General features: G+C 50.8%; 1 protein-coding gene across 2 annotated transcripts in view; it reads left to right on the top strand.

Moving 5' to 3' along the window:
• Positions 1-12,950, top strand: part of TSTD2 (thiosulfate sulfurtransferase like domain containing 2) — a 784,131-nt gene that overhangs the window by 430,456 nt on the left and 340,725 nt on the right. For both annotated transcript variants that reach the window (XM_069630360.1, XM_069630361.1), the window contains exon 4: positions 67-192. In XM_069630360.1, the coding sequence (XP_069486461.1) occupies positions 67-192 (126 nt within the window). The remainder of the gene's footprint in view (positions 1-66; positions 193-12,950) is intronic.

The raw sequence follows: 12,950 nt of genomic DNA on the forward strand, positions 1-12,950 counted from the left end.
CATGTTTGACAAGAGGCTTCAGAGAGTGCATTATTGATGTCCCTTTTCCTTCTTGTTTATTTCTAGGTGCGAATTGCTTCAGAGGGTATAAATGGAACTGTTGGTGGGAGCAAAGTGGCTACCAGGCTCTACATTGAAGCTATGCTTTCCCATCCACTGTTTAAGGACTACATGTCTAAAGATGATTTCAAGGTAAATGCTTTGCTTGAAGGCACACAATGTTAGTATATTTAATGTCATAAACAATTGTGTATTATGATGGCTTTTAATTAAGGTATTTGTTAATAACGGATTGGTTCTGAGGCAACCCCAGAACAGTCCAGCACAAATTAACTAGACCCACATTAAAGAAAGTACTGGGCCTCACCAAGTTAAAAATGCATAATGTATACTCCTTGATGTCAACTATACCATACTCTTTGATAGCTTCTTCTATTTCTACCTAAAGTTAATAAATTGTTAACAGCATGCATTCAAAAACATATTTTACAGTATTGTTGGTTAAAATTGGTACATTTTGTATGTAGGAGAGCCATTGTAAATATGTTCAAACTCACCTGGGACTTCACCACTGCTACCTAAATCTGTTCATGAATGACTCTGCTGTCCATTGAGTCCTCGGTTTGTCACCTGCAGTGGAGGAAAGATTGCAGGTAGCAGTTTAAGGGCTGGGCAGATCTAAGAAGCCCCTACACTGCTCTGGTGACTGCTATCTCCGGATGCCCAGCTGACATTTTGCTGCTGGTGAGCTTTAGGATGCTGCTGCTGGAAGGCACCGTGAGTGAATGAGGGTGGTTTTGCTGGACTGGTACTGCAGCTGAGTGCATGCCCGAGTCCCAATTCCAATGACAAAATGACCCAAGTGTAGCAAGCTGCAAGCAGCACCATCCTGCAGTTTTTGTTAATCGTGGGGCAGTACCCTGATAAAGAGGCTTGTGGTTGTTATCTCCCAGTTGCCTCCACCCATGCGCATAGGTCAGCTTTTATTGAAATTTCCTGCATGCAATTAGGCACGCACACACTGAGTCAAACTGTCTGGTTAACATTTTTTAACATGATCTCACCCCTTTCAAATGGAATAATCAAAAAGCAACATTTTGGCCATCTAAACAACTAAATATTTTGTTATGGGGTAGTCCTCACTATTGAAGTCTAGAAACTCTCAACCTCTCTGGCAACTGAAAATATAATCAAGAAGGGAATCTGTTCCAGTTGTAGGCATACAGGAGTTGGTTGGAGAGACCCAATCAAAGGGGGAGGACAGTCCACTTCTATGCTTTCATTCTCTGAATCACCTCCAAAAGCTCCAGAATCTCTGGGGATACTGCTTCTCTGACATTATGATTGGGCTGATCTTTCACCACTTTGAACTGACTGGCGTTAAGGGTGTCCTGTGACAGCCCAGACCTGACGGTCACCATTATGCTGTTTGAGGCTACCACCACTCAGAACCTTGGTTCAAATGGCAACATCAACTCATTAGGTGGTTAGTTACTTTGTCTAGTCAATGTGATAACAGTGTTCTCATAGCACTTTACCTGGGCCCAGCTGCTGAGAGAATACAGGATTCAGTGTACTGAGTTTGAGCTTCTAATTGGATGGTTCATGATCCCTTTCAGCGATGAAACCATTGTGGGTGAATAGGGAGACATGCAGTATTCCCAGACAGACCTGTACAAAGAAAATGTGAGATGCTCATGCTGTTCTTTGGCAATCCAGAATGTCTGTAATTAGACTTTGCACACACTATTCCACATCTCCATCACTCTGTGCCCAACACAGAGGTGTGTGCCTTTGCTCTAGCTCTAGGTATCACAGAAATGCTTAAAACTGCCTCCCTTGAAATGAGGACCCATCGCCTAACCTAAGTAACTTGGCCAATCCATGCATGGCACATACATTTTCCAGAAGCAGAATTACCGCTGAAGCTATCATGGATGTCCCAAATTCCATCTCGAATATTTCAAATGAGCATCTGCTACAAACATAAAATGTTGTCTTAGTGGCTGCCCTCCAAAATCCATGCTCACCAGCAGAGTTCCTTAACTAAGCTGTGGCAATTGGAGATTGTCCGTTTAGATGAATAATCTATTTCCACACAGAGCACTTTCTAGTCATGTTCTGTTACAAACTGGGAAACCAAACCTTTTCCTGCATGGTGGCCATTTGCCTTTGTTTTGCTCATGTATTGATAGCCATTGTAGTTCAGCTTTAGTTCTCTCCCTTCTAAAGATAATGGTAGGACACTATCTTTCCCTTTCAGCAATAACCCCTCCAGGGAAATGGACAGCTCATTCTTGACTCTTACACTACCTTGGTGAGTGTCTCAGGCCTGTCTTGAGCTATTTCCCTTAACAATGGGGATATTCTCCTGTTGGAAGTGATGACCATGCTTGCTTGATCCTGGCAATCATCCCGTTGAGTGGCATAGAAGAATTCCTTCAATACATTGAAGGCGAGACAGCAGCCTGGGCAAGAAAGAAGGCAGTTCATCAGCCAGAGTCTCCTCGCCTGTTTCTAGTTGGCCACTGCCCTCATGTGGCATGAGAAGTAATCTGCCAGCATATCAATGCTACATTGGTGATAAAGATGAACCTCTTACTGCTGCAGCCGGAGGAGCCACATTTTGATGCGGGCAGTAGTTTCAGGACCCCTCCCAAAATTATGTGGAGGAGTGTTTTGTGATCTGTGACAACCTACACCAGTGGCCAGTGAGGGGCACATGAGAAAGAGTGCCAAAGCAACACTGCTAGATCTATCTGAGAATACCTCTGTTCTATGGCCATCATCGCCCTGTACAGCGTGGCCAGGCTCCTGTAGAAGTCACCTCAGATAAAGGCAGAGTACACTTGGGCACATGAAAAACTCCAAGCCACAAGAACGGAGGTCTCAGCCATAGGACAAAGTTACTGTTGTTTATTAGCAAACAAACAGTGATTACACTAGAAAAACAAAGGTTCATCCAGAGCTTTCAGCATCTAAGCCTGTGTCACCTGCTTTTGTTGCGGAATGACGTCACAAACACAGGTTCCCTGAAACATATCGACTATGCGGATTGGTCGGTTTGGGTAAGCTACATATTGAAAATACATAGGTTAGTTTAGAGATTGGTTGGCCATGTCCAATGACTTCTCCTAGAACCACCTCTAAGAGCACCCATTTACAATGTTGAATGGTCGCAGAAAGACATTGGTCCTCGCAACAAATTATATCCCCATGATGAATGTGAATTTGGATTGGACAGTGTGTACCCCCAACCATGGTAGCCCAGGCAGTTCTCAGACTGCATGTACCTCTTCAAGGTGGTGGGAAAGAACATGGAGGTGCGAAGTGTTCTCAAATGTTGCTTTGCTCTGATCACCCAGGCCTGGGAGAGTGCAATCAGTTGACAAAACGTAGGCAACACTTGTATCTTCTTTTCTCTGGTTCTCTGGCTAGGTCACTTGTGTGGAGACCACAAAATTAAGCCTTCTCGTCTGTAGTTTTGAGGATTTTAGCCAGAATTTTTTCAGGCGAGTCACTATCTTGATAGCTGGTATTTTCCTGCTCCCCCTTCGTCCTCGACTGTGTGTCCTGTTTCTGCTCACCTCAAGCTGCAGCGATCTTGTCAGCCTGTCTGTGATTCTCGATCTTGTCTCCTTTCTTGCTGGGCATGCCGGCCCATAGATCCTATATCGTCCCTTAGGCCTTTTCCATGTCAGTAGCAATATAAGCATGTTCAAGATTTCTGGTCCTCCAATCAGTCAACCTGATCGATTGAAGTCCTTTCCATGTCGTCCAAATCATCAATTGGGTATGGTCTGAACAGTTGTCGAAAGGAATACTGCTTTTCTCACCTGTGATACATTGATGACTGTAGTGATGGGTCTAAAAGAGAGGTGCATCTGTCATGTCTCTGTCTTCTTTTCGAGAGTCGTGCGGGGTGCCTGAGGGTCAGACTTGACCCCTTGTCTACAATCCCCCATCTGGTGGATGAATCGACCACACTCCCAACATTGATCTCTATGTATTGGCAGTTTAGGGAGCCACACCTTCGATATCCATCCGAGGTGTCCATAGTCATCCAGGCTCCAGGTGATGTAACTGCATTCTCCATTAGGGTGCACCAAACCCACTTTCCCCAATAATCGCTTGTTTTGTAAGGATACCCGAACATCACTCCTGTCGGTAACAGAGGGCACTGCGTCTAATGTACTGCAAGAAGACCCGATCTTGGCACAAACGCCTCCTTCCATGCCCATGAGGAGAGATCCAGAACAAATCTGTTCTGGAGGGCTATCGGCCTCACCGCTCTCTGCTCTTCCTTGATGGCATTGAATCCCTTTGACGGTTGAGTTTATCGTCTGCATTAGCTCCCAACAGCCATTTAGCATTCATATTTGTCTGTACTGCCGGAGCAATCGACGCAAAGAACATCTCTGTCTTGCTGAACAACCAGTGCTATGGTGGTATTGCATCTAATGCCTTTTCCATGTCCGATGAGACAAACCTTCCTCTTTTTCTTCTTGTTAGTTCTGCAGACCTCCTTTTTCTTTTGTTGTTTTCTATCATAGGGAATCCTTTTATCTTTAAGTCCTTCTGAGCTACTACCAATGCTGGGTTATTCAGGTTTACTAGTGAACATACCCCCCCAGTTGGGTAGCAGCTCTGCAGGTATGCCTTCGATCCACAGGCCCAGTAGTGATCCATGAGCACTGCTGTCCCGACCTTCATGCCTGGTATCTTCGAGATCTTCTTGCATCCTTAATTTTCCCCAACCTCTACTTCTCCATACTTCTGGAAATGTAAAGCAGCGTTATGATGGGCATTGGTCCTGCTTAATTTTCTACCCATGTGAGCAACTTGGCGCTTGCTTCCCATTCCTTGAGGCACTGGTCATTTTCTTGCTGTACTACTTCCACTGGAACTGTTAGGAGTGCATGTGCTTTACTCCCAACCACTCACTCCTTTCATCCTTCTGAGGTTTATACTTGTCCATACACCAGCATCTACGGTCTTTCCCAGTATCCTGGCATCTCTCCTATCTCTCAGAGTCCTGTCTTGGGACACAATAACTCCTTTTGTGTCACGGTACTTCACCCTTGTACAGACCTTCTGTGATATATTCCATGCTTTTATCTGTATTCCAGTAATCTTCTAACATTTCTTGAGTCTTTATGTAGTTGTCTTCATACCGGAACATTTTCTTGGACATTCACCTCAGTGTTGCTCGCTTCCCTTGAAATCGCCCCCTGGTGGTGCAAAGTGACAGGTGCATGAGGCATTGAGCTCTTGCTGCTAGGATTTCAGTTGCCAAAAAAGTTCTGGAAGCACTTGTGGCAGAGGGGATGAGAGAGCAGACATAGCAACTCTACTTGGTTGCTTGTTTCCCCACCTTGGCCATGTGGCTGTACCACATGTTAATCGATATATGGGCTGAATCAGTCATAAAGGAATTTACTCTGCACTGTGCCTATCTCCTCTTACATTTTTAGCAGCGCTCATTGCCTCTCTGGATATGGCTTCTGTGACAACTTGGACTGGGGTGAAGTTTGTGCGTGCAAATGACAATCTTCCCAAAATCAGGAGTGTAAAGAAGAAGAAACGGCAGAAAACACGAAACATTATTACTACATTATTACTACAGTTAGGACCATATTCTCCATCTTGTTGCCTTGCAATACTCCAGGTATTCGTTGGTTGATGCTGAAAAGCCTGAAAAATGTGTTGTTAACATGTTAGTGCGTGTAAGTTCAAGCCCTCCACATGTAGTACTGGGCAAGTGCTAGATAAAACAGTAGTTCCCACACTATACGTATTCTCGGATTCCAAAGCAAGGTGATAATGGATGGGTCTCCACTTGTCAATTGTGGGTAGGTGTGTGCTACATATAACAGAAATGCAGGGAAAAATAACCTTGGAGGAATCATGTGCTCCGAATCTCTCCGTATTAAGAAATTAATTAAGCATTGTTGAAATAAGTTAGGTCATTGAAATAGCATATGGAAAAACAGTTTTTACTTTCTTGAATGTTGTATGTAAGAAAAGACAGTGTACCTAACTTATGTGTGTATGTTATCCTTTTCGAATTCTTTTGTCATGGATCGGGTTATTCGCGGTTGTGATTCGTCTTCTTTGCCTTTATCATCTCTTGCATCAAATTGTATTCTTTTTATCCGGGAAGAGGCCTCGTCTTTGCTGGGTTTGACGTCTCCAATATAGTTCTAAACCCTTTTCCCTATTAGCTTGACTGCTTTGTCTGTTGCTTTTTCGACAATAAAGGGTCCATTGAAACACGATTTAAACCATGGAGGCATGAAGCTGCGGAGTAGGATAGTGTCCCCTGGGTACAATAGAGGTTTCTCTAAAAGTCTTTCGATTCTGTCGGTGCTGTTGTCGTCTTCACCGTTCTTCGACCTCCCCCCTCTGCCTGCAGTTGATGAGAAATAAGACCCACTAGCCATCAAAGAAGCCACATACTCTTGCATCTCATCAACGCAAACATTGGAAGCTGCATTTGCTTCTGTAAATGCTATAATGGGAGGAGCCATGGGAAATCGCATGCATATTCCTGTCACCACCTCATGGGATGTTAAGTGGTGATTGGACCGGGGCTGGTTGTGCAATGCGAACAGAGCTAAGGGTAGACAGTGGAGCCATCCTTTTTTCAGAGTGGCTTTTATTTTGGTGATTTTCTCTTTGAGCAGGCCATTTAGGCGCTCTCACATCCTGTTCGCTTGCACTTGATAAGCACAGGAAAATGTGTGCTGTATCCACAGTAGGGTCGTGATATGCTCACAAGTCTTAGTCGCAAAATATGGTCCATTGTCAGATCGCAGGACCTCACTCACACCCGGCCCCACATCATGGGAATACCTCTCCAACAAGGAATTTTGCAGTGCTCTGGGTGTCGGGGTGTGAGCAGTGACCAGCTTTGATAAATCGAGAAAATGGGCGCACAACCATTATCATGTAGCGGTAGCCCTGGCACACCTGGATCATGGCCACATAATCAATGTGGAGATGTTGGAAGGGACCAGTTGGGCGTGGTATGGCTCCTTTCACTACACGTAAAGTATGACCTGCAGAAAACATTTTCTCCCTCATGGGGTCTGGCATGGATTCACATGCTCATGAATATTCCCCGTCGTCAGGCCGGGAATCCTCGGTATAGAAAAAAAAATCAGTATCAGTTTCGTTTCTGATCTGTGTTTCTTAGTAGTAACCAATCACTAGTCTCTGGGTCATACTGCCCCCAGCCAATGACTGCCCTCTCCCTAAGCCCCGCCTCTAGCAGCCATCCTCAGATTTTTACCGCACGTTCAAGTGTTGGGAGTCCTCGTGCTGTAGCTCTCGAGCTTTTGCTGCGTTTTCGCGCTTTTTCAGGAGATTTTTCTAATTTTTTGGTTAAATAGAGCCTCAAGCTCCACCGTTTCTACATCCGATCAACGGGGATCCGTTTCGGAGTTTTCTACGCCCCTCAAGGGTGAAGATTTCGTCGAGTTACGCTTTTGGAGGATTCCAGAAGTTCCGTGGCCTACCCCGGTCATGGCCCAGGAGAAAGGAGGCTCGATGCCCGGGAAGCTGTTCAGGACCTGCCCTGGATGCCAGCTTCAGAATGTTTTCAAGGAGGACGAGCATTTGTTATGCCTCTACTGTCTCCATGAGGACAAGACGCACACCGAGAAGGACTGTGCGTTTTGTGGGAACATGTCGGAGCGGACCATGAAGGATCGCCACCTCCGTCTCACCAACTGGCTGGAAGGGAAGAGCCTGTCAGGCGAGAAGAAGAAAAAGAAGTCTGAGCGGTCTTCTAAGTCCTGTGAGGGCACCCCGGCGACGGGAGCCCAACAAAAGGCGAAGCACCACGAGTCCGCGGGCACCGGGAGCGCCGAACGGTCGGGCTCCTTGGCTGCCAGGCAGGGCGCATCCTCCCCGGCGCCATCAACCACGAGCCAATACTCTGGCTCGGGTAAGAGGAAGTCCGAGAACCCGGCGAAGCTTCTGGAGAGGCCCCGGTCGATCTCGAAGATTCCGGCAGAGGGGGAGCGAGGCTCGGACCCTCCCCCCAGGTGAAGGCCCCAGGCGTACAGAAGGTGACGATGGCCTTAATTCACCCTGCTAAAACCTCGATTGAGGATGTCGCCGCGGCCCTGGCTCAGCCTGTGGAGGCTACACCAGTGGAGGCGCCCTCAGGACCCAGAGTCTCCCTGCCACCGCGGAGGGAGTCATCTTTCAGGCCCATTGAGAAGACCCCCACGAAGTCCTCGTTGGAAAAGGTGGGGGAGGGGCTGGTGGCCATCGTGGATACGGACACGACCTCTGAAGAAGAGCTCATCGAAGTCGTGAAAGAGGCCCAGCCCATCGGGAGGGATCCCGACGAGGGCGACGACGAGAGCGACGGTGTCGCCGACGAGGCTCCTCAAGAGCCCTTGCACCCGTCGTTTCCGGCGCTGCAGCACACTTCGCAGCCATTTTGTCAGCGATTCAGTCCTTATGCTCGGAGATAAGGACAAGGTTGCCCCTCCCCCTGACGGAGGTACCTGAGCCAGACCCGACAGGGGAACCGGAGCCAGGACCTTTGGAAAGTCCACTGCATAAGAGGAGGTGGACGCATCCTACGCCACCTCTCCCACCTCTGTGGCCTGCTCTGCCTTCCCCCCGGTCTACTAACCACGGGGATGATACAGGCACGGACACGGCTACGACAGGTACAGATGACGATGGAGGCGACGACGGGACGTGTCCCTGTCGCCCCCCTGCACGGGCGTCCCTGCCCGACGAATTGGATCCTTTCATGCCATGATTTCCAGGGCATCCAAGCTCTTCCAGCTCTGCCCAGAAGAGAAGAAGGAGGAAGGGTTCCTTTACCAACGGCGCAAGGCTAAAAGGATGACGGTCCTCGCCGTACCGCTTCTTGATGACATCTGGGATGAGGGGCTCGCCCTCCTCAAGAACCCTGCCACAGCGCGGCAAAGAGGGACTTGTACGAGAAGTAGTACCGGGTCCCCGACGCTGCCCCCTTGTGCCTTCGGGCGCAACCTACCCCGGATTTGGTCGTCTCGGCAGCAGCAAAGAAGAAAGCTGGGGGGGCATCGGCCTCGACATCAACTTCCCCGCCGGGCGGCGAGGGCAGGAAGCTGGACACAATGGGACGACGGATCATCTCATCCGCAGCGACGACTATCAAGGCGGCCAACGCCCTGGCTATCGTTGCCCGCTACGACAGGGAGTTGTGGTTTCAAAATCCACCCTCTGTTGGACTTCCTTCCAGACGCCAAAAGGGCTGAGGCCCTTGAAATCCTACAGGAAGGTGAGATTGCTTCGGACCACGCCATCACGGTGGCAACGGACATCGCCGACACCGGTTTCCGTCAGTTGGGCAACAGCGTTTGCTTGAGACGAGGATGGCTCAAGGCCACGGATTTCCTCCAGGACGTACAAACCAAGGCTTTGGACATGCCCTTCGACGGCAATAACCTGTTTAGGAAGGCGGTTGATCAGTCCCTTGAGGCCATCAAGACAGACACAGAGACTGCCCGGGCACTGGGAGTGCTCCAACGACGACGGCCGTCCTTTCGGAGCTCCGGAGGCAGACAAGGTGCCTCCAAGGGATCCGGTTTTGGCTCCTCCACGTACCGCCAAGCGGCAAGATCTTCGTCCCAGGAAGCCTACAGGGGACGAGGCAAGTCGGGTGGTGCCCGTCGTCGTCGACAGGGAGGTCAAGGAGGCAAGGCCGGCCTCCAAAAAAGATTGAACCGACCATGGGGTCGGGCCCCCGCCGAAGCACCCCGGTGGGAGGCCGGCTGGCGGGCTTCGTCAGCGTGTGGGTGTCCATCTCCACCGACCGTTGGGTGCTGGACGCCCTGGTCCAAGGGCATGCCCTCGAGTTTCAGATGAAGTGCCCTCGCGTTCCACCTGTGGCCAGGAAGGAAAATCACGTCCCTCAACTACTGTTGGAAGTAAGGGCGATGCTCAAGACGGGTGCCATCGAGCTCGTCCCAAAGAGGCTTTGGGGCTCCGAAGTTTACTCAAGGTACTCCCTCGTAAAAAAGAAGACAGGAGGATGGTGCCCCATCCTGGACCTGCGACGACTGAACAAGTACATCAAGGCACAGAAGTTCCGTATGGTCACCCTCCAGCACGTGCTGGGACAGCTGGAGGAGGGCGATTTCCTGTCGTCGTTGGACTTGGAGGATGCGTACTTCCACATCCCCATTCTAAAAAGACACCGAAAGTTCCTCAGGTTCGTGGTCCAAGGGCGGCACTGCCAGTTCAAGGCCCTCCCGTTCGGATTGAAGTCGGCACCCAGGGTGTTCACCAATTGCCTCGCACCGGTGGCGGCGCGGCTGCGCCTACAGGGGATCCACGTCTACCCCTACCTGGACGACTGACTCATCCGGGCAAGGACAAGGGAGCTCGCCGTGGAGCACACTGCGAAGACCGTCCAGCTGCTCACGGACCTGGGATTCTCCATCAACTTTCCAAAATCCCACCTGGTTCTGTCACAAGTCGCCCTGTTTCTGGGAGCCAAGCTCGACACAGTGGCGCGGCTGGCCTCGCCATCTGAGGAAAGGACCAGGACCATTCTGGGCAAGGTGCAGCGTCTGCTGGCCACGGACATGGCCAGGGTAAGATCTATCAAGTCCCTCCTCGGGATGATGTCCTCCTGCATCTATCTGGTGCGCCTTTGCAGGCTTCGGATGAGCCCCTTACAAGAGTTCCTCGACGCCCGCTGGGTCCAGTCGACGGGCAGCTTCGAGGACAGGTCCCTCTTAACGAGACGTTCCGTCAGGCGATCCGGTGGTGGGGTACCCGCTCCCATCTGTCGGCGGGCACGGACTTTCAGACCCCAGCTCACCAGGTGACGACGGACGCCTCCCCGGAAGGTTGGGGAGCGCACTCCGGAGATCTTCACGCGAGAGACCTTTGGCTCCCGGGGGAGAAGTCACTCCACATCAACATCTTGGAGCTCCGCGCAGTGTTCTGGGCCCTCAGGTCCTTTCTTCCGTCCCTCAAGGGCAAGGTGGGGAGGATCTTCACCGACAACACCACCACGATGTTCTACATCCGGAAGCAGGGCGGGACCAGGTCCCCGGCCCTATCCAAGGAAGCCCAGGATCTGTGGCATTGGGCCGTCGCCCAAGGGATGTTTCTGGTGCCTCTTCATCTGGCAGGAATAAAAAACACGATCGCCGACTCACTCAGCAGGGAGCTGCGCTCGTGCCACAAGTGGGAACTACGACAGGATCAAGTGGATCGACTCTTCGGACGATGGGGCGAACCCCAAATCGATCTCTTCGCGACGACGACGAATTCCAAGTGCCGGAGGTTCGCCAGCAGGTTCCCCCAGCCCGAGGAGCATGGGCGATGCTTTCTCGTTCCCCTGGGACAGCCTATTTCTTTATGCGTTCCCCCCGCTGCCGTTGCTGCTCCGGCTCATCAACCAGCTCAAGAGGTCCCGGTGCAGGATGATCCTCGTTGCACCGACGTGGCTGAGACAGATCTGGTTCCCGGACCTTCTGGACTTGTCAACGTCCACACTAGTCAAGCTGCCGACGGACGCAGACCACCTCTCCAGAGAAGGAGGTGCCATTCTTCACCACAACCCGGAGTCGCTGAACTTGCAGGCCTGGCTCCTGCAGCACTAGAGTTTGGAGGGTACGACATACCGGCCGACTGCAGAGAGGTTCTTGCAAAGGCCAAGGCGTCCTCAACTCTCAAGTGCTACTGACATAAATGGAAGAGGTTCTCTGTCTGGTGCCGTGCACAGGAGATTAACCCTCTGCGGATTACGGCCCCTCAAGTACTGCCGTACCTACTGTCGATGGCCAAAGCTGGACTGGCTCACGCCTCCATCAAAATACATCTGGCTGCAATCTCCCGATATACCAGGACTACGGGACAGGCGTCCTTGTGGTCTCATCGCCTGGTGAAAGAATTCATGAAGGGACTATTCCGATCATTCCCGCCGGTGAAGGCTCCTGCCCCGGCGTGGGAGCTTAATGTGGTGCTGACCAGGCTCATGGGGGCCCCATTCGAGCCTATGCATTCGGCGCCTTTGAAGTTCCTGTCATGGAAGACAGCTTTCCTAGTGGCCATCACCTCCGTACGACGAGTGGGAGAGATCCAGGCCCTATCTTGCAAGCCTCCATACTTGACTTTTCATGACACGAGGGTGGTGCTGAGGACGCACCCCTCCTTTATGCCCAAGGTGCCGTCGGACTTCCACCTCAACAAGCCCTTGGGGTTGCCAGTTTTCTTCCCGTCGCCTTCGTCGCCGGCCGAGAGGACTTTGCACTCGCTGGATGTAGCTAGAGCGCTCAAGTTCTACGTGGACCGCACGAAGAGTTTTCGGAAGACGTCACAGCTGTTTGTGAACTTTGGGACTGTGAATCAAGGGAAGGCTCTCTCGAAGACTTCCATTTCCAGATGGCACTCCGGCTGCATCATGCACTGTCACCGGTTGGCAAACCGACCGCCCGAGAGCCCATTCGACAAGAGCGATCGCTGCTACCACGGCGTTTTTGTCTGGTGTGCCCCTGCTGGACATCTGCAGGGCTGCGACGTGGAGGTCGACGCACACCTTCACAAGATTCTACTGCGTCGATCGGGACTCCAGGGAGGAGTCCAGGGTCGGTCAAGCAGTGCTGCGCAACCTGTTCGCCTAAGGTGAGCCTGGTGAGGAGGTAAGAGCTGCTTAATGTTGAGTTGTTGTATTGCTTAATGTGGAGCCTGTTGCCACCTCCCGTGGTTGTGCATGTGTGTACTGCTATGTATTCTCTTATTCATGAGCATGCGAATCCATGCCAGACCCCATGCTGGAGAAGGAACAAGTTACTTACCTGTAACTGTTGTTCTCCAGCATGAGTCTGGCATGGATTCACATGCGAACCCTCCCGCCTACCCCTCTGCGGCTCTTCACTTGGTCATACTGCCACTTTACGTGCTACCAAATCTGAGGATGGCTG

Source organism: Ambystoma mexicanum, chromosome 6q, assembly GCF_040938575.1.
Source record: "Ambystoma mexicanum isolate Mex_15411 chromosome 6q, UKY_AmexF1_1, whole genome shotgun sequence".
In the NCBI taxonomy this organism is placed as follows: Eukaryota; Metazoa; Chordata; class Amphibia; order Caudata; family Ambystomatidae; genus Ambystoma; species Ambystoma mexicanum.